Source organism: Daphnia pulex, chromosome 2, assembly GCF_021134715.1.
Source record: "Daphnia pulex isolate KAP4 chromosome 2, ASM2113471v1".
NCBI lineage: Eukaryota > Metazoa > Arthropoda > Branchiopoda > Diplostraca > Daphniidae > Daphnia > Daphnia pulex.
Genome location: NC_060018.1, coordinates 12696406 through 12718185, shown reverse-complemented (window position 1 = coordinate 12718185; position 21780 = coordinate 12696406). Strand labels below are relative to the sequence as shown.

The 21780-nt window shown below is 41.6% G+C and overlaps 1 protein-coding gene and 4 long non-coding RNA genes across 21 annotated transcripts in view; 4 read left to right on the top strand and 1 right to left on the bottom strand.

Annotated features, from left to right (window-relative positions):
• Positions 1-7125, top strand: part of LOC124188372 (zinc finger protein rotund-like) — a 117760-nt gene extending 110635 nt beyond the window's left edge. For all 6 annotated transcript variants that reach the window (XM_046580943.1, XM_046580944.1, XM_046580942.1 and 3 more), the window contains 2 exons: positions 2184-2705; positions 4141-7125. In XM_046580943.1, coding sequence (XP_046436899.1) covers positions 2184-2705; positions 4141-5147 — 1529 coding nt within the window. In that variant the 3' untranslated portion in view covers positions 5148-7125. The remainder of the gene's footprint in view (positions 1-2183; positions 2706-4140) is intronic.
• A 2208-nt stretch (positions 7126-9333) lies between these two features.
• LOC124208488 lies at positions 9334-9850 on the top strand. 2 transcript variants are annotated; one of them, XR_006880469.1, is made up of 3 exons: positions 9334-9391; positions 9532-9740; positions 9800-9850. It is a non-coding gene; the product is annotated as an uncharacterized LOC124208488 (long non-coding RNA). The 2 variants fall into 2 exon arrangements; XR_006880471.1 differs by having other exon boundaries at positions 9532-9733; positions 9800-9833.
• Positions 9851-15680: 5830 nt separating this feature from the next.
• On the top strand, positions 15681-17814 carry LOC124208475. 3 transcript variants are annotated; one of them, XR_006880456.1, is made up of 6 exons: positions 15681-15836; positions 15898-15978; positions 16037-16174; positions 16238-16925; positions 17021-17315; positions 17400-17814. It is a non-coding gene; the product is annotated as an uncharacterized LOC124208475 (long non-coding RNA). The 3 variants fall into 3 exon arrangements; XR_006880455.1 differs by having other exon boundaries at positions 16037-16925; XR_006880457.1 differs by having other exon boundaries at positions 16037-16929.
• Positions 17815-17982: 168 nt separating this feature from the next.
• LOC124208483 lies at positions 17983-19045 on the top strand. Of its 2 annotated transcripts, XR_006880460.1 has the most exons (4): positions 17985-18247; positions 18313-18443; positions 18813-18897; positions 19007-19045. It is a non-coding gene; the product is annotated as an uncharacterized LOC124208483 (long non-coding RNA). The 2 variants fall into 2 exon arrangements; XR_006880458.1 differs by having other exon boundaries at positions 17983-18247; positions 18813-19045.
• A 380-nt stretch (positions 19046-19425) lies between these two features.
• Positions 19426-21466, bottom strand: LOC124208855. Of its 8 annotated transcripts, none has more exons than XR_006880680.1 (7): positions 21338-21466; positions 21150-21210; positions 20845-20981; positions 20591-20665; positions 20371-20448; positions 20221-20298; positions 19583-19742 (listed from the first exon to the last, which is right to left on the bottom strand). It is a non-coding gene; the product is annotated as an uncharacterized LOC124208855 (long non-coding RNA). The 8 variants fall into 8 exon arrangements; XR_006880675.1 differs by having other exon boundaries at positions 20371-20423; XR_006880667.1 differs by adding an exon at positions 19426-19548 and having other exon boundaries at positions 19613-19742; positions 20221-20665.
• Positions 21467-21780: the final 314 nt, after the last annotated feature.

Below are 21780 nucleotides of genomic sequence, written 5' to 3'. Positions count from 1 at the left end.
ATGGCTTTCAACTTGTTCCGCCCTCGTTTCTCTTTCTTCTTGGGCGAATATTTCTGTCTAACATTTCATTTTTTCGGGGATGAAGGTCTTGTTGGGTTTCCCCTATTTTCTTTCGTAGGTTCTCCTTCTATTCTCTTTGATGCCCTTCGAACAGAAAACTAAAAAAAATGTGAATTTTAATCGAGACAAAAAATATTTAAACCGATGAGACATTACACAACTCGGTGGCGGCCAATAATATAACGGCGGACGGGGGGCCATACATATGCGGTGTTGTTTTTCCAGCGTCTATTTTTTCGCGGGATTCGGTAGGGGGGAGAGAGAGAGAGCAGTCAAGAAAAAAAGTATTATCCGTGGCGTGTTTGTCCAGGCAAAAAATAAAAAATAAATGTAAGGGAGAGTTTGAGATTAAAAATAAATACAACAACGATATTAGATATACCAGGCCATGTTGTGACAGGCCTGGTCTACTCTACTAGAAGAAGAAACCTTAGTAGATGTATTTATATATATAGTAAATCCGTTCTTCCATGACCAGGGAAATATTTTTTAAAAAGTGGAACCATACAATCGAGTCCTTTTTAGCTTCTCGACGTTCGGGTTGAAAGAAATGCTCCGATTGGATGCGATGGAGGAGTTAGGCCGCGCCGCTTTTTTTTTTTAATTTTTTGTTTGTTGTGTAATTCCAATGAGAGTGGGATGGAGGCCCGTAGATAATTAATTGCTGCCTTGGCAACTACATCTATATAGAGAGATAGACGTCAGTTATTCTCTCCAGGGGGGGAGGAGGAGGAACAAGTAAAGAGAGTCGAAGAAGAATAGAAAGAAAAACAATAAGGAGATAGTATACAGTTTGGAAAATAGAAAAAAAAAAGAAGAAGCGTAACAGAAGCGCCCAGGTAATAGAAGGGCCTGGGCGACGGGATGTGTTGAAACATTAATACGCCAGTTCAGTCGATGGGGAAAGAAAAAACCGGTTTCTTCTTCAGGGGGGGAGTGTATACTACTGCGCATCCGGAATGGATCGAAAATGATGACGACGACGACGAGAAACAAAACGCGGAACAAAAATTTCAGTTTCAACAAACCAAAAACTAAAAATATCTTTTGATGCGGGAATGTCGCCGTCGGCCAGTGCCTGGGAAATCAATGCGCATTCGTGGAAAATGTTGCCGCAAAATAAATTTTAACAAGAACCGTAAAAAAATGAAAAAAAGTTTTATAGAATTGAAAAATAGAAAAAGACACACACACATGAGACGAAATAACTTCTTTTCAATGCGGAAAAGCGTCGCGACGCCCCATTTTTTTTCTTTCCGGATGATTATTATTATTATTATTTATTTCTCATTCTCTCTGCTATATGGCGTAGTCCATTCCGACAACTTGATTAAAAAGTCCCCTCCAACCCTCCTAGCTCCTAACTCTTTTGATTCCATTTCTTTTGCGTCTTCTTCTTCTTCTTTTAGTTTTTGTGAGCCTCTGATGATGAACAGATGTCGTGATTCCCTTTTCAACGAATGGCTCGACGAGTTCAGCACACACATACACAGAGCCCCGGAGTTTATTTATACAATGGAGGGCTGCTGCTGCTGCCGCTGTACACATGAATCATTGAATCATCTTTCTCTCTTTCTGCTCCCTTTTCTTTCTCTCTCTCTTTGCTTCTCTCTTTGCTTCTCTCTTGATATTATAAAAGTCGCCACCGGCACCACCCCGAAATGAAACGACGAAAGAGAGAAAGAGAGAATCAATATTCGTTTGTAGTTTTGTGTGTTTCGGCTGTTGCACTGGAGGAGCCCATTGGGCCGATTTTTTATTCTTTTTCTTTCTTTTTTCTCGGGTTGGGTTATTCCCGGCTCGTTTCATCCACCCTCCTCCTTTTTGATGTGTTCCGCTTCTGTGTAATACACTGGACGTTAACAACTCGTAGCTTGGCAGTCTGTTGGCAACTTTGTAATAATCCGCCAAAAAGCGCGTTAGACCCACACCGTCAAAGTTCATTCCGGAGAAACTCGGCCAACCGTTCAGTGAAATGTTCTTTTACTTTTGTTTTCTTCACATTTTTTTTGGCATAACCCATCAACCAAGAGTGTCCAGTTTCGTCTGGCATTTCTCGGGATTTGTGTGACTAGAGGCTTTCGACTTGAGTTTTGATTTTTCAAAAATGAATTTTATTTCAGGCGAAGGATCGGGTGCGACTAGCGAAAGTTCGGCGGGATCTTCTCTGCTGATGCCTCACCAGCACAGTCTCCTTCCATCGCTGGCCCATCACGTCCAGCAGCAGCAGCAACAACAGCAGTCGGCGGCGGCTGCGGCGTCGGTCTCATCGCTCCTAGCCTCGCAACAACACCAACACCAGCAACAACAATCGAACGCACAGCAGCAACAGCAACAGCAGCAGATCAGCACTAACAGCAGTTTGGCGTCGTCGCTGAGCGGCCTGGGCGTCGCCTCGGACGTCATCAACGGACTGGGCAGTCTGACGGGCGGTGTGGGCGGTGGCTGGGCCGTTTCGGCGCCTCCGCCGAGCGCCGTCAAGCGCCGGGCGCCGACCCACGCTTGTCCAGTCTGCGGCAAGCACTACGTCAACGAGGGCAGCTTGCGCAAACATCTGGCCGCTCACCCGGAGACGGCCCACATCACCTCTGCCCTGCGCATGTGGCCGTGCTCCATCTGCCCGGCCGTTTTCCCACACGAAACCGGTACGACCCATTGATCATCCCATCACCTTATTATTTTGGGGGGGAATTCGATTCGATCCGACCATCACCACCAGTCAACCCTTTTTCGTTTCTTCTTCTTCTTCTTCTTGTGCTGAAGCCCCCCAAACGCAATTTGTTTCACGCATCAGCGCACGTACAGTTCGGAAAAAGGGAGGCTGGACCGGTTCTGTTGTTTTTTCCAAGGGCTACAAGTGAGGAGGGGGGGTAGGAGAGAGGCTTGACCGGTTTGAATTGAACACGAAACAATGGCCGATGGTCTGGTTGGGGGGACTCCAATGTCAATAAAAAGTTTTATTTTTCTAATCTGGAAGGAAAAAATCGAAAAGAAAGGCCCGTTGTTGTGGCTTATGTGTGTAGACTATTGTGCCTTGTTTTTTGTGGGTGTAAGGCCGGCCAGCATTTTGATCAACGAGCAGCTGTTTGTAATGATTCGTCGCGGGCCGACGACCGCACAGTCAGTCGGTCCAGGGCCACCACCACATCCGAAACACTGGGCAAACACACACGCAACCCCACACACGGCCAGTGGTTATATTGCCTGGGCACAAAAGGGCCGATCGTAAATGAAATTGTGTCGGTGGCTGGTCCTCCCCGCGCTTTTTTTAAATTTCAAATCCTTCGAAATGCCAACGTTGTATCGATTGAACTCCCAAAAAGTCCACCAGCTTTTTTTCATTTGACGGGGTTCGTACAGTCGGCCTGGATTTGTTTGACTGGGCTAATGTTTTGTAGTAAAATAACTAAAAAACTAAAACAAGAACTTGGGCCTATCCATCAAATTTTAAGCCAATTTGAAGCTTTTTTTTTTTTGGTTTTCTCTCCCTCCTTTTTCCACTCGCTGTGTCTCACTATATCATCAAAGAGTTTTCTCCCTGGCTGGTTGCGTCTATTTACATAATCAGCATAATGTAGCATGTTTTTCATGGACGGGGGTCTTGTGTTCCTGTGGTCGAATCGCTTTTTAAACTGCAGACTATAACACACAACACGGACAGAGAGAAAGAAAGAAAATAAAAAAGGAAACGGCACAAATGGAAAGAGAAAGAAGAAGAAAACTTGTCTGATGATAGAGACAGACAAGGCTAGAGAAGGCGGGCAGGTTGTTATTACGTCATCGCCCCACTAGCAATTTGGGGCCCATCTACTTGTCTATATATCTACTAGCAGTAGTAGTTTAGATCTATTTTTGTGATTCAATTAAATAACGGACCGACGACATGCATCAGAACGATTGGGGAACCTGCCGGCCAGCAACCAACCTCTTATTTTTACCTCTCCGCACTGGCTCCAGGCTCCTAACTTGTTTGAAATGATAGGCGTACGCCACCAATAATTTCCAGTCGTCTTTCCGTTACTCTTTATTTATTTCGTTTTGTTTTGTTTGATACTAAACCTCCATTTTGATGATTGGCAGGTTTACTCACTCACATGGAACAAATGCGGATGGAACCCAAACATCAATTTGCCGCCCAGTACATGCTGTCCAGGGCGGCGGCCGAGCGGCGATTCCGCGATCGTGGAGACTCGCCGGGTCCGGGACCCTCGGCTGGAGGTCCCACCAGTCATCACTCTGACGCCGATTCCGGACACGGACCCGGAGGGGCCATTGAAACGGCGTCGGCGGGACCTGGGGCCAGTCCGGCCACTGCGGCCGCTGTGGCGGCAGCAGCAGCTCCTAGTCCCGCAACGGCACCGCCTTCGTCTCACGGCGGAGTCATGAACAACAACAACAACAACCGACTGACGAGTCCCAGCAGCTCGTTGGGGCGGACGGGCACGGGATCGGCCATGGGTTTGGGTTCGCAGTCTGTGGGTTTCGGACAGGGGGCGGCCATGACGGTCCAGCAACTCAACGACGCCATGCAGCAGCAGCAACAAGGAGCCAACGGCAACAACGGCCCGGTCGACATGGAACAGGACGACTCTTCCAGTGCGGCGCTGACGGCCGAAGAGGCGGCCGTGGCCCGTCGCCTCCAAGCGGCCGGAGTGGAAGCCGTTTTGAGATTGGCCGCCGCTTCGGCGTCGGGCGCCCACGGCCACGGCGGTGGCATCCACCACTCGTCGTCCTCTGTTGGCTACACGGACTCGAGGCTGGAACAGGCCATCCGGCTGCACCAAGCCCTGGGTTTCGCCCTGCCCGGCCAGCCGCACCCCGCCCTTCACCTCCACCAGCAGCAGATTCAGTTCCAGCAGCAGCAACAACAGCAACAGCAGCAGCAACAACAGCAGCAGCAGCAGCAACAACACCACCAACAGCAGCAGCACCACCAGCAGCAGAGTCTGCAGCAGCAGCAGCAACAACAGTCGCAACACCACCTGGTCGGCCAGCACCTCTCGTCGCAGGCCGCCTACCACCAGCACCAGCAGGCCAGCCAACATCACTTGCAACAGCAGCAACAACACCAACAGACTCCGCATTGACACTCTGGTCAAATGGCGGGCTAGTAGGTAGAGATCGGATGATGATGATGATGATGGACAAAGCCTTGAAATTTAATCCAATTATATATAAACCAAACACACACACACGTTAATACGTAAATTCACGGCCTCTTTATATCAGAGAGAACGGGGTGAAAAGTGCAGATTGGCCTACGCCCGTCATTATAGAATGTTGAGGCCTCAACGATTCAACCCATTGAGGATTCGATGAAATTCCTATCATGTATCATAGACTATTATATAACCAATTGATCGGCGTGTTGTATGACAACTGACGGAAGCACAAAATTCAGAAAAAGAAAAGAGGAAAAAGAGTTTCTCGCGCGTCAAATTATCTCCAAGTTGCTGTTTTTATTCAAATTGTTGTGTTCGTTTTGATGATTTTCACCTTTTTACAACCAAAAAAGTAAAAGAAAATCAAATAACTCAAAACCCAATCCTGCACGGTTCAATGTCCCTGTGTGTCGAGTGTCGTTTTTTTATCTTTCTTTCTAAAGAAAACAAAATGGGGTATTTAAAAGAAAAAACTAAATTTTAAAAATGAAATAAGAGATGATGATAATTTTGAAAAATTTTTGTTTCGCGGTAAAACTCTCACGTTCGTCGCGCCTTGACTCAAAGTGTCTCTCATCCCCGACTGTTTTTCCTCCGTTCGTTTGTGTCTATGTGTGTGTGCGTGTTATCACCAATCAATTCCCGCGTGTGCTCTCTGCTGTGTCGAGTGTTTGTGTTTGGAGCGTTGGCGAGAGAGAGGGAGAGCTGAAATAGCGGATGAAATCCACGCTCTCTTCTTGTTTCTTTGCTCTCCGCAAATCAAATAAAGCAAAAGAGAGTTAGAAGAACAAATTGTCGAGAACAAGAACGTGTCTGCGACCACATCCAGCAGCTCTTTTATATATACGTGTGTGTGTGTTTGTTTCTCAGTCGGTCGGTTATTTTCACATTTCTTTTTCTCAGAAAAATCGAAAACGAATCGCCGAGCGCTGTGGTTTTTAAAAACAATGTTATGTTTTATTATATAACTAAATACTTGTACCTACCGGGGGCTATCCGATCATGTCATTTTCTGGGGTCAATCTCCGTCTCTCTCACTCTTAACTGTCTCGTCTCTTTCTCTCTTATTGCGTCATCTACAGTTATTATGTATATTAATTACCATGCGGCGTTATAGTTAAGGATTTTTCTTTTATTTCATCTCGGACGATCCCAACGGTTTCAATCTTCTCTCCCTCACGACAAAAACCGGTTTTCTTTTTTTTCCAACAAGGGGAAATTTCTCTCTCGACTCAAAAAATAACAAATCTAAAAATTTCGGCTCACTAATGGGACATCCAATCCATCAGGCAAAAATGTTGACAACCAATGCGTAAAGACGGGTCTCTTTTGTTTTGTTTCTAGCTCCTTTGTAGTAGACACAACACAAAACTTCTTGTTCATTGATTATTTATTTTTTTGCCTACAGAGTAGTACAGAGACGTTTTTTTTTGTTTAAACTTGTTGACGAGCGGAAGGAAGAGATATAAGTCGTGTTCTGTTATTATTATTATCATTATTATGAACTACTATTATGAATTTTCTGATTTCTTTTTATATGAACAGTATATAATATCGAATAAGTCTTTCTCTCCTGCCCACACACACACACACACACATGTAATAACAGTCTGTTCATTTTTATTTCAATCCTACCCCGATACCGATCCAGATATTATCAAGCCGTGTAGAGATCGTGCTCCCTCCTCCGGCACCTTTTTTTCCCGTTTAATTTCAATTTTTCGCCTCCCAATCTTTTTTTCTTCATCCGAGACAATCATGAAAGTCGAGGATTTGTTAACACAGACACAACAGAAACCAATTTAATTTCGGATTTTGAAAAAAAGAAAAATTCCTCCCGGTGACGCTTTTATAACTCTCGGAATCATTTTCATTTTTAGCGCGGATCTCAAATTTCCTTTTTTTTTTTAAATATAACGCCCAATTATTTTTACGTTTTTTTTTTCAAGACTCCCGGTAAAGTTCTACGTACACATCTATATATATATAATACCCAGGCCAAAAAAGAAAAAGAAAAAAAAAAAAAGAAATCAATATGTAAAATACTTGGATTTAAAGCTTTTCTCATACGTCATTCGTTCGGATATGACGGCTCTATCTCTCTCTAACTCGCATTTTCGTCGTATATAATTATAATACTATACTGTATAATTCAAAAATACTCCTCCCTCGCCCCCTTTTTCACTCAAAAATATTGTGTATGTCTTCATGTTTGATGATACAAAAAATTGATTTTATATTTCACCACCCATCCAATCCGGTGATTGATGGCTACCCAAAAATACGTCGCGCGTGCGCCATTGATTTCTGAAAGTCTAAAAATGCGATTCTCTTTTTTTCTCTCTTTCTCCCCCTGGACTCTCTCTCAAATGTTTGACAACAACAACAACAAAAAAAGACACACAATTCGTGCGAGCTTGAAGCTGGATCTCGATGGTGTAACTGAGTGATTGTGTATGTAAATGACGTGCTAAAAAGCAAACTAAAGCCGAGACAAAAACTTAAAAAAACAAAACAAAAAAAATTAAACAAAAATGTCGGTCCCGTTATTATAAATATACTAAAACAGAAAAGCCTGTTGCCATGCTCTTGGAAGGAGACAAAAAACCAATGTTCACACACACATTTTTCATTGGGAAAATGGAAAACAAAAAAAAGTAATGTTTTTTTCAAAAAAGCTTTGTATTACATTTCGTGTCATAATCCATGGCCAGATCTTGCGTTTAAATTGTGTCTTTTAAAACTAATTTTTTATTATTTCCCCCCACCAAAAGATGTTTTTTTAAATAGCCCCCTCTCAACACTGTTACGTCTTTTCGTTCCTCTACACGCGCCCTTCTGTTTCCCATTTGTGTTACATCATCACCACCCGCAAATTATTATCATTTCAATATCTTATGGCTCTGTGTTCCTACCCCCTCCCCCCATTTTTCTTTATTTTTGTGCGCCATTTTTTAAAACTTGGTTCACTGTGTCTGTCTCGTTGATCGTGTCCGTGTAATAGTTGACAAGACAAGTGGAATAAACGAAATTGAAAAAAGAAAGAAATGACTATAAAATTCGCTTTTAATTTTTTACAAATTAAAGTTCTTAAACTGAATTCCTTGATCATGAAAAGGGGAATAATATCAATCGAAACAAATGTGAAAAAGAAAAAGTCAGACCTCCGGTAAAGTGTCGCGACGCCCTTTCTTCTTCCTGATGGCGCAGTACGTACTGTACGTCCCCCCTTCTCATTTTGATTTCATTTCTCTTTGGCTGCACTTTTCGAACTGAGTCGCAGTGTCTATTATTCGAATAAGTCGTGGATGGCTTTTTATTGTGTTATACAGCGCTATAGTACTGCTCCGGCACTCTCTTTCTATTTTCGATTCAATCAACGACGACGTGGATTGCACTCTCTCTATTAAATGTACATAGGCCTACATACTATATACATCCTCGCTCCTTATTCGTATTCAAATCAGGCATTTGAATGAATAAGGTGCTGTTCTTCATACATGAATTCTACAACCGATCCTTACAGCTACTACCTACTACTACAGCTACCCCCTCGTAGGTTATTATTAATAACTTCCACCCTTGGAATTTCCATCAGTCTGATCCTATCATCGTCAAAGGACCACCAGTGATGCATTTTTATAATACCACAGGGCTACTATATACCTGTATGCCCCCCATGATGCGCAACACACAGTCGTAACAGAGCCATCACTTACACTTCACCCCCCTCACTCACTCGAAACAAACAGAAAAATATTTCATGTTGGGCCGCCTTTAATCATATTTCATCTTAGTCGTTATTTTGATTACAAAACAGATATGCTTTAAGTACTCTTTCCCAGTGTCTTTTGGCTGTTCACTCGAGAGGTAAAGGATTGTTCAACCAGGCTGTCCATTATATAATTTTCATACGTTGTCGATGGTATCAGTTTTGACGTATCAGTATATTTGATGCCAACAGGAAATAAGTCATTCTTGTATAAAGTCTCCTTGAAAAGATGCCCAGTGATATCACACAAAGCGTAGGAATAAAAACTGAATTTGAAATGGCGCTAGGAAACATTTTCAAAAATTGCAACGTCTAATCACTCCCCGTAATTTACAAAAATCTGAGTTTTGTCTGTGACAAGTCAAGTGATGATCATCAGGTCCAAAAGCCGCGAAAGGTAATGTCTATTACTTACTAGAAATTCATTAATAGATTAAAATGATCTCCAACATCACAGTGGTGTGTGATAAATTGCTACTCTTGTTAAATTCCAGTGCCATGTTTCAACTGTGTAATCCTCTTTTACTTTACTTCCAGGGGTGGTTGTCCTTGACGATACGTTTTTCGTAACACGTGTTAACTTTTTTCTTCCAGGAACCTTATTTCAATTGCAAAGGAATTTGCTAGACAATCCACACTACGTACTGTAATGAGTTTGGAATTGCAGATGTGTCTATTGCAGCCCAGCTCTGACGTCAAAGTATTATTGTTATTGATACACTCATCACTGTATATGCAGGTACGACGTAAGTAGTAATGTTATTATTTACGTGCCAGTTTGGTCCTAATTAGTGGTTTCTTTTAGGTGCTGATTCTGCTCCATGTTTTTACGCAGCCACAGAATGTTTTCGACAAGGGGTGAGTTACAAAACATTATTTGACTTCCTTGTGTTTGAGGGGTTTAAAAAAAGAAAACTGACTTTGAGTAAGAATATGGAGGTTCACGTGGCTCGACGATCATTAGCTCCGACTCTCTTTTGTTTTATTGATTCATTTTTTTCGTCCCAGGGAGACTCGATTTCTTCTTTCCCCCCTTTATACCCATGATGAGACACACTTTCTTATTACAGTCTCTCTCTAGATGTGCACCGTGGAGTAATACCCATCCTGACTAATTGCCCACCATAAAGAAGAGAGGCTATTAATAAATTGTATGCCCCCTCTCTTTTATTTTTCAAGGCTTTGGAGAGAAGATCAAGTCTTGGTTATGACACTACAAGTTGTGTGTGTCTTAGATTCCCGTTAATCCCATCTTTAGTAAGCTCTATTTACGTCCATGTATAAACTATAAATGTCGACAAAGTTTGATTCACTTTGAATCTTTTCGTACACATTGTGAATTCAGTCACCGTGACAGCGAGTTTCGCATTCAAGTTAAATCTAAACTTGTGGTCGTCGTTTGTTCTTTATTATAAAGTGGACAACGAGGTAGTAAAGAAGATGTTTTCCAAACATTCGGAATCTTCAGAAACTCCTCGAGGCCGTTGTGTAAAAAAGAAGAAAAAAGAGATGAGAGGCTCACTCAACAACCCGAACCATTTTTTACGGCTTAATTGCGTCCGACGATGGGAGGGGGGGTTTATTTTGGGAGAGTCAGGTGGGATGCGGACAACCTTTTTTTTTTATCTTTCAGCTTTTTTCAGCCGACACACAAACCGACAGAGCGGACCGATCTCACGCTCCCGTCCAGTAGCTCGATCCCGTCATTCATTTGATTTATTCTTCTTTTTTTAAAAAAAACAAGACGTGTCGTAAAATCATGTCTGCGGAACGGCTCTCATCTCTCGCCACTCACCTTTTTTATTAGCTTTGCAACAACAACGACGACGTTGATGTATTCATCAACACTTCCCAAGACGCCAGCAGTTTTTTTTTTTCTTCTGTTGTCGGGACAACTTCAATCCCGAAATGATGATGACCTTTAAAAGAAAAGAAAAAGATATTTTGAACGTCACGCGCTGCGCTTCTTTATGTCAAAGCACAAACAGGAAGAGAACAAAGGGGAAACAAAAACGACGATTTAATGCGGAAAAGTCGACGCAGAGGGACTGTGAATTTCAAAATAAAAATAAGAAAAGTCACGCAGGTCAGACAGGGAAATGTATATAGTATAAGTATAGCTCACTTTTGATTCTTTTTTTCTTATTATTTTTTCAATGTTCAACTTTTTTAAAAATTGAACAAAATAAAAAGTCCCGCATCCGACACACGTGAAACGGTCATCAGCGCACGGTGACATCTGTCATGTGCGCGCGCGCTATCTATTTCTATTTTTTTGTTTCTCCTGGCCACGGTTCTAATAGGCCGGTTGGCATTGCACGCGGGAATAAAACAACATGCGCCATACTTTTCCCTTCTTCTCCACCTTCCACATGTTTTTTCAAAGTTGTTTTTCTTTTTACCTCAAATTTCCCCTTTTTTCCTCCTCTCTGCTGCAACCCCCGGGTGGGTGGTCGCGACTGCACCTTTGCGTTTTCAAATGTCAACTTTTTGTGTGGATCATCCACCAAATGCTGGTAACACACACACTAGAACCTTTTTAAGAGGAAGCGTTCCAACTTTTTCGGAAATGTGTGTGGCGTGTCGGTTGCCCTTCATCATCATATCACAAAACTCTCTTCTTTACCTCCATATTTTCCTCGGCTGCTTTTATATTTTAATTTGTTGGGTTTCATCGCCCTGGCGGCAGACGACAGAGTTGTTGATAGAGCGGCGCCACGTCGACCGACCGACCGAGTTTTCACGCCCCATGCCAAGCCGATGGATAGCGCGTTTAAATAAATAAGCGGAGCAGATGGAATTAGACGACCGCGCTAAAATCAACGCCACGACACGAAACCGCCCGTTTTAAATTTTGGACGCGGTCGTTTGAAACAAACGACCGAATAATTTAAAAGAGAGAGTCAATTAATTCTAAAGCTCGTCGGTTTTCTTAAACTTGGTTGTTGGCGTTGATGATGTGGAAGTCGTTAAAACTTTTTTTCCTTTTTTGTTCTGTCTGTTGTGGGTTTTATTTCCTCCTCCATGTTTAACGATTTCTTCCGGGGCGGAGGCCATCACGGTGTTGACGCATTGAGAGCTTCAATTGACGGTGGTGAGAGAGTGTCTGTGTGGTGATGTCGTGATGACGGATGCAAACAGCGTGATATACGCGACTGGCATTTGTTTCTGTCTGTGTGGATGATGACAATTGCGCCATCCGCCACCTCCGCGTTTGTGTTTTGATTACCTTTGTCCGGTGTCAAACTATAGAACTACATCCGGACCAAAAGAAACTTGGTGGTGTATACGATATATACCGTGTTTATTTTTCAACCTCCCAGCATACGAGCCGGCCATGATTTTTTCGTGAATAACGCCGTTCCCGTTGTTGTTGTTGTTGTGTCAGAATTACCGGCCCAGGTCTTATCCCGCCTTTATTTCAGACCCTTTCTTGTATTATGTCTCTCCCAGTACATTTTCACGCAGAAAAAATTTAAATAAAAATTAAATTATAAAAGGGGGGAAGGTTGCGGTCTTGGTTGTCTGACGGATCCGGTTACGGGTTAAGACGTGATCGAGAACAGGTGCGTAATTTGATGACTAATTTTTGTAAAAAATGTACAACTTTTGTGTGTGTGTTTTGTTTGAGCAGCACGGAAAGAAAGACGGCGCCGGTGTCGATGTTAAAAGAAGATCGAATTCGAAGTGAACCTGTCCAGCATGGTTGCCCATCATGGTCGAGGGGAATGCTAAACGCTGGTCGGCTGATGATGCCGATGGATCGGGTTGTTGTTGTTTTTAGCCGACAACCAAAAAACACCGCTCGATCTCTCTCCCTCTACCTCGTCTTGTTTCTCTTGTTCTTGCGTGCCGAGGCTATTGTTGTCGGATGTTGGCGGTTAATGTCAAAGGCATTCCGATTACGTGTCGAGTCATCACGTTCTCTCTCCCCCCCCCTTTTTTTTTAGCCACGTCGGCTATGGTTACGGCCTTTCTTGTTTCTTCTTCTTATATTTATTTACTCGTCTCTCTTGTTGACCATAGGTGAATTCGATCACAAATTATTTCTTTTGATTGATTTTTTCAATTCTTTAACATGTAAGCGGGATATTGTAGAAGAATCGAGGGAACGCGGGATTTTGAACTTTATCGTGGAATTGTTGCGCAACGCCATCTGTCATTCAAAAACGGAACGACTTGCAGGGATCGAACCGTTTAATTCACGGCCGGTAGAGACGGTAATAACGCAAAGAAAATGTTATGTGACGTGAACATTTACGATCGAATTTCTTTCAATTTCTGTCATTTTTAGAATTTTCAACCTTGTCTTGTGGTTCCGCTTGTAAAAATTGCCCAACAGAGTCCCACAGTGGAGGTATAATTGGAATCGGAGCACATTCAAATAGATTTGGTTGTCGTCGTCAACTCGTCACAGATGATTTCAACGAACTATTCAATTTATTTCGCATTCGTCATGGCAATTTCAATGGCTTGTCAAACATTGCTGGAAAGCGCTGCATTTCGGATGGGTAATCGAGCATATCTTTTGATTGCCGCACCACTCGCTCACCGACTTATTCATCTTTCCGTCCCGTCCGCCATCACTCCTATAGTCTAACTCCGCTCTCATTTCATTTTAAATGTCTGCAGCAACTTTTGGAATTTGTGTCGGGTGTATTTTCGCCGGATGAGGTCACAAAATGCGAAAGCGCAACTCGAGCCAATAGTTTTGCGCCATGCAAATGATGTCGTCCGGTTTTGGTATGTCATGTTTCTATTAAAATCGGTGGGCGACGAGTTTTGAGCTGAATTTGCATTTTCGTCGTCGACGACGGGGGAAGAATTCAATTATTATTATTTAGTTTGCTGCTGCTGCTGCACGGACGCCGTTCACTCCGCCTACCATCCATCATGGCTTCTTCCTGGGCCTATTTTTATAGGGCGACAATCTGCGCCGACTCCCCCGCCGACGCGCTCCATTTCCTTTTCTAAAAATGGCTCCACCTTTGAGCGCATTGATTGCGGGGGCCAATGATAGGCCGCGTGAGCTCTCCCTCCAATTCTTCAGCCATCGCAGTTATCTCTTTTCAACCTCCCCCAACCCGTTGATGGATACGACACACATGCGCTGAGCTGTGACGTGGGGGGGCATAGCGTGTAGTAGGCCGAGCGCGAATAACCAATACGCGGACGAGAAAGAAGAGCAACTATTTTACTACACCCACTTTTTCGTGATAGGCCTAGTGAGGAGCTGATTATGCGCCAGGCCTCTATACGCCCAAAAAAGTTGACAAGATTTTGGCGGGGCGCTTGCGCACGACACGCAGGGCTGTGAGAGAAGAAAGAAAACGACAAATCTTCTTCACGCGTGTGCATTAATTAGGAAATTAGTGGGCAGAAAGTGATGCGGCCGCTTTGTGATTCTGGTGGACGCCCCGTTCTTGATCTTTTGGAGTTGTACACAGTATGCGGACTACTACTAGGGCAATCATCCGAAATCACCCAAAAGCAAGTTGAGCTCCTCTTGCGTTGTAAAATGGTGGGCGCACTCGCGTTTCGTCCGCATTCGTCCAGAAATCGAATCCGCCGACGGCTTCCATTCTCCATCCCTCTTGTTTCTCCGTTCGAATGAGAGGGAACTTGCGCGCTTCGTTTGAGTTCGAGTTTCCGCCTCGCGTTACTTTTGCACAGTTGAACTTTCATCAACAGAGCCTGCTCCTCAAATATATAAGATAGATAGATAGATAGATGATGCGCCTCAAAGAGTTTTGAGCAACATTCTGTCCATCCATCTATCTATCTATCCATCCCTCGTATTTACCAAAGTTCAAAGATTCGGTGGAAATTCTCGTTCACTGGAGCTGCAGCTTCTATATATATATATTCATTTGACTCGGCCAACTTGGCTCCCGCTTTGGCTCATTTTGTGCTTCTCTCTTCTCCTCCTCCTCTTGCTGTGTTGCCATGATGAAAGGGTTCAATTTAGGGAATTCGCACAATAGTGGATTTCGGATGACAAAAGCTTCCTTTGATGAAAACGCGCTCGTACATACATATTGTACTGTTTTTGGCACAATCACGGAACCCGGCTTGCCATCGCCAATCCTCCCTCAGGAAATAAGCCGGCCGGGATAACACACCCTTCTTCCATCCCTTTAGACCGTCCAGCTCACAAAGTCAGCAGCAGTAGCAGCATACAGTTGCAGCTGTAGGCAAAAGCAACAAACTAGTCATAACAATCAGCTGATTTTAATTAGCACACGTCCACCCCCGCCTTTGCTAAAATTTCTAAAGCTTTTGATGGATGACTGGCCCTACCACCGCCGCCGACGCCGCATTAAATCTACTGTGCCCCCCACATCCATACTTTGATACCTCCCCAACAACATTTTACCATTATTGGGTTTTAACGAGACTCGGGACTACCAGCTCAACAAAAGGGATGTGTCGTGAGTTGAGCCACTCTTCATTTCAATTTGCTGGGCTTATTCTCAACCCAATGACTTTGGCTTGAATGCTAATCTATTTAATTCGATTCCCATTTCTCTCTTTTGTAAGAACGTGAATGTTCAATCATAGTTTATGAACTTTTTTGTAATTTTAGTAATGTTTGAATCAAGTTCTTTTAGAGTTTATTAAGAAGGATATTCCCGAAACACTTTACAGCAAATATCTGAAAAACAAAAATTTTTTAAAATTGCTGATTGAACGCAGCTGCTGACAAATGGATTAAATGGCGGATTCCTTCAGCAGCGAAAGCTAATAAATGCAAGTAATAAGAATGTGAACACCAAGGACCTCCAGAATGAATAAATTCAAAGAAACCTGCCGATAATATTTATGACTTTCATGGCTCACACGTGAGTGTAACAACTTCTGTTCACTCCTGTTGGTTGAATAATAATTTTGTGTTTTATTTAGAAAATGCCGTTTGCCGAGAGAACTGTTGCGCTGCAAGGTGTTGCATCAGAAAACACGTTGGCGTGACGGTAGCCATCCACGGTAACGGGAATCATTAGGTTAAAGTGGTTTCAGTTTCATCACTTGTGTCTTTGCTTAGAGAGCTGCTTCGCGTACAATGTTGGGCTAGAGTCTGGCTCTAGGAATTGAAACTTCGGTGATGATGCAATCCTATCTAATGTCTTTTCCTGGTTGGCTACAGCACCAGAAAGAAGGGGTTTTGGAAGAAGAAATAAAGGTGACAAAAGTCTCGTCTTCGATGCGATGCACATAATCTTTTTATAATTTTACCAATTACCAGCGATTTCATTCATGTCTAAAAGACAAAACGGCCGTGAAATTTCAACTCGTAAAGCGATTAAATCTTGTTAAATCTTGAATCTTTGAAGATGCGACAACAGCTTCTCGTGGCAGTAAGTGATCAGACATGAAATTCAATCATTCAGCTGAATTGTTTTCCTTGAATCGCAGATTTTAACCCTTTTGCATCGAGTTTTTCTTTTTTATTGGAAATCACAGCAGTGATGAAGGCGTGATTGTAGCATGTGAAGTGCTGGTAAATGTCGGCTATTAATTCGAAAATTATCTCTGCATTCCAGCAACAACTTGTTATTGTGCAATCTGTGAAACAGTTGGAAGATGTAATAAGTGACAGTAAGGGATGAGGAGCTTAACAAAGGTGTCGAGGATACCTGAACACCTAAGTAATAAATTAGTACGGATTTTTACTTTCTTTCCCGTGGGTTTTGGAAATCGCAGCAAGATTTAATGAGATGTGAAAAGATAAACCTTGTTTATTCTTTCTTATGAAAAATAGAAACCCAGATCATCCTCGAATAGCAACTTAGGTCTTTTTTCAACCGCCAATTCGAATGGATAGTGTGGATAGTAGTCCAAACATCGGAATTCCGTCACGATGCCATAGTAGCATGGTACAACCATGATATCATGGTCGCACTATAATCCGGAAATTAATCATAAACTTAAATGTGGGTGAGGGTGTTTCTATAATGATTTAATCTGTTGGCTTGTTATGGTCCACTGTTGGTTTGTATTCAACCATATTCTCTCATTGCATTTACAGAATGTTACGTCAGAGATTGATACAGAGACTGGACCAAATTTTTATGAAAGACGAATGGGGTCTACAAAGGAAGAGATCAGTTGCGCAGAAAAACTTAAATGGGCTATGAAAGCCCACGAACGCTATTAACTAGTGTTTTGTTTCCAGCTGTTGTTGCTTAGAACTACGGTAACCCAGCAGACCGCCTTCTCATCACAGAAGATAGCCAGCCTTATTATTATTTATTTTGCTGTTAATTTCATCCAGAAGTGTGAAAGTGTTACTTAACTGCAACTGCAAGAAGTTTCTTGAAATGGTAATAATATTCGATTTAATTTGTTGGTTTCTTTTACATCTGAAGTTCTATTTCTTCATAAACATTTTGCTTTTTTCCTCTTAGGACTCGGTGGCAAGGTGATATTTCGAATGTGTGATGAAACCAAGTTTCGGATTTCGTTTAAATTTCACCTAATCGACCCCAAATCCCAATCTAGTCCAGAGACTCCAGTCGTCCGTGGATACTTTGGGCTGTCACTAGCTGGCTAAATATTTCAGTGTGTTTAGGACTTTAGGGATTGAACTATTCAGCCCTAGCATGTTTGTAAGAGGGATATGTAGAGGGGGGGGGGGAGACATTTTTCTAGACGCTGTTCGAGATCGTATTCATTGCGGGGTACTTTCTTTCCCCGACATTTTTTGTCACATAAATGGCAATTTCCGCTCGTATTCATTAAGGGTATTAAATGTAAAATTCTTGCGTGGTGAATTTAGAGGTAATAAAGCTTTCATACTTGCAAGAATGCAATTCCATCTGATCATGTGATCTCAAACAGTAGGTAGTAGTTGACTTTAGTTATGATTTAATTTTACTATGAAATTGACCCTGTAGACTAAATCATGATTGTTTACTGTATTTCGTGCCCATTACATCCGTTTTGTCGTCAATAAATGATAATTGTATCCAAATCCATATGCGCGTACCGCCGTAGTACATGCTTGCGAGTTGCGAGTCAAACAAAGTATTATTTAAACGTTTCCTTTTTCTAAAGCTAGATGGCTTTGCCCTTTGATCATTTTCGTCTGTCAAATTAGTCGTGTGTCCAACAGGTGGCGGAGACGCGCGAGTGGTGGTTCTACCGGCATGAGTGACGGACGCCATTTTTTCCGAGGCATTGATCCAGGTTGAGCAGGACGTCGAATCGAATTGTGAATGAATGCTCACTCTACAACAAAATGAAAATTAAAAAGGTAATTTATGTTGTTATCATTTTAGTTTGCTGTGTGTAGAGTATTTATGTGTGGATTTAACTCAGCCTTTTCTATTTCCACTTGGCCAAATCATCTGATAACATGTCTGGCTTGACTGCTGTCCTGCCGAAATGTCCTGCAATGCTACGTGTACCGGCCGTACGTCTCATCCTATTCTGAATACTTGACAAAAGAAGTAATTATGTTTGTGTTTTTCATTTTCCATCTAGAAGGCTAAAGATTTAGTTTTTGGTGACCAGAAAGTAGATCCCTTTGCTTTAGTGTTGTTGAACTTTGAACATTGAAGTGTGGTTTTAATCTTTTATAGACAACATTGAAGTGTGGTTTTATAGACACTTTGGACCTATGGTTTTACATTTGCCAACCATTGTTTTGAACTTTCAATAGTTTTTTTTTAATTGTTTGATTGAAATTCCAGATCTGTTTGTAAAATTTCAGATGTAATGAGAGACTACATAGTTTAACTTTATTCCTATCTTATCTTGGTGTAGTTTTACATGATAGATATCTGTTTGAGCAAAGTAATTATGAAATTGTCAAATAGGTTCCACAGCCAGGTGAAGTCTGAGCTTTTGCAGTGCTGTCTATCATGCTTGTGGTCTTGTTGCGACCAGCTGGTGAATGGTGTGGTGAGCTACTTCCATGCAGTCTGTGGTGCTGACCTTGATTGCAGGCAACATTTGTAACACAGAACTTCACTTCAGCAATCCAATCCAGTTCTTGCATCCAATTGTGTAGACTGCACGGAATTCTCATTTATAGCTTTGCTGTGAATGTTATCAACATGTCTACTAACTGAAGTCCAACAAGGTGAATATCTTATTTAGTTTGTTTGAAAAATTTAACATGACTAAGAAGAATTTAGTAGTTGTTCAGGCGAGTATTGTATTCAAATGTTGAACGAAAACTTTTTTTTTTAAGTATAAAACTTCAAGATGTCATTAGAAAAACAAATAAATTGTGCTATCTTTATTTAGATTTCATTTTCGTAATGTTTCTAAAAACAACGACAGATCGTGAATCAGATCATACGACAGGATCGTGAATACTAAAAATAAATTGCAACTAAGCATAGTACAATTCTTTATTTATGTTTTAAAATAAATGAAACATTTTGTAAATCTTTCAACGAACATTTGGCGTTATGCGACATTTTTCCTGATGTACGTTAAAAGTGAGTTTCGGAATTCCAAACTTTTCACACCGGGAAGCTAGATGTCATCGCTCTGCACTTTTTCAATGTGGAAGATTACCAAATGAAAGGGACTAAAGGAATAATTCTGAACAAATCGATCCAAATGTTTTAACAATTAGTAGCAATATTAATTAGATTTATTCAAAAACCTTTTATTGGCCAAAGCTTAATGATGCAACGTCGAAGATTTCAAGCCAGCAGAATCCTAAATATTAACTAACAATCGAGAGCATGATTGCAATTTTAGTTCCATCTTCACATATTAGTGATCGCGAAGGCCTGTAAACAGAAATAAATAATCAAGATTTGTGCAAACGCAAAAAACAAAATCCCCTCAGAAACAGAACGACAATCTATCAATTGGCTTTCGGCAGATTAGTCTGAATTGAGTTTTGCATTAAGCCTATGAAGGCAAACTGCAACCCGCAGATTATACTCAAAAAGCAAGCTACAGAAGCAGTTCCAATCGGATAGAAGTCTTCGCCTAATCCGAATGGACATCTTGGGACTAACGACGCTCCATCCAATACCCTTTCTATTCCCCTGCGCCTTTGCCCAAAGGCTGCCCGGCTAGAGCATTCCTCCAACAATGAGAAAAGCCTCCTCTCAGACCTTCCCGAGGGTTGTAGTGAGTAACAATGTACCCTGTTAGTAACCCCCAAACGCGGGATTACCGTAAGCCAAGACAGAAAGAGTCCAAATCATCACAGGGGATGATAAGAAATAGAAATGGCTTCTACTAGCATACACAACTTACGCACGGTCGAGACCAATCACCAGTAACCACGAGATGTTTACACATTGCAGCAACGCCGAGCTCCAACACTAGGATTCTCTGTATAGAAACAATAATATCATATTAACGCTAGATGATCAAAAACACTGTAGGAACACTTAAATTTGTTACTACTCAAAACGACCAGTCCAGGTCTGTGATAATAATCGCATATGTAAGAAACCCTGCAAAAGAATAACCATGATCCAACTTGCAGTTGATCATGTTGCGTGAACAGAAGGGAAACAAAATTTAAACAGCTGATATGAACAAGACAATCAGCAAAACATGTGAATGCACAACGACAAACAAACTTGTCCACTATAAAATACAATTCTGAAGTAGTGATTACCTAAGATATTGACAGGCTGTTACAGTTGAAACTCCATACAGGGTGACTGGCAATCACACAATTAGTTGTGGAGCACTGCAATCAAATAACACACTTGTAAATACATTCATGAATAACATCCCGATACAAAATTATAATGAAATCAGTAGTCACCAAAATAGTTTATATCACTAACAATCATTGGCCTGGACACAGAATTTATTTTGTCATCATGGATGTTTAATTAGTTAGCCATAGTTGGAAATAGTACATACCAGCAGGACTGCATTGGCCAAACATTAACACCTCTGATTTCATATGAGTTGATTCTGACCTGATTCAAGCTTTTCTGTAGTAATCCAGCCATCAGGCTGAAACAATATGAGCAATTTCATATCACTTTTTCAACACCCTGAAACAGAAATTATAGTTAATAATACAATACATCAGCAATCAATTTTTCTGAATTATGAAATCAGAGTCATGCATGTCTAATTTTGAAGTTGACTTCACAATGCAACATTGTGCTAATCAGAAAGAACTATCGGAGAGCTGTCACAAAGTTTCAGCTACTAATTACTTGTAAATGGACATGGTGAAATATATCGATCCAATTTCGTACGGCGTACCCAGCACACATTCTGTAACAAGTAAAAATTCAATGGACTCCATCAATTATCATTCGAAACCACAAAAAAGTGAGAACGTGTGAAGCATATCACATAGATAGCATTCGAATAAACAAATTAAATGAGCAAGATAAATTACCTGTCAGGCATTTTCAGGTTTCAGCTTCCAGTTTACCACGGATCCACACACCCGTAATGCTACTCGTAAGACTACTGAACGCTTCCGATTCCGAAGCATGTTGGCAAGAAGAATGACTGAAGAGTAATGACGTCATTTTATAGTGCAAGCTGGTGGGAAATTCGCGCGTTTTAAGACAAGAGATCGCCAGATCGGATTTTTTTAATGAATTTCCATCAAACGAATTTAAAATTTTTGTGTAATTACACTATTTAAACTTAAAAAGATATTAATTTCGGAAATAAATTGCAAATGTACAATGCAATATTTCGAAATCAAAATTCTTTTATTTTCTAAAAATATCTGACAACTCTGATTTTCTGTTTTACAAGTTTTTCGTCTTAACTTTTCGATTTTTCGCAATGGTTCCTTAGACCTTAATCCTTATTGCTTTTCGTCGTGTC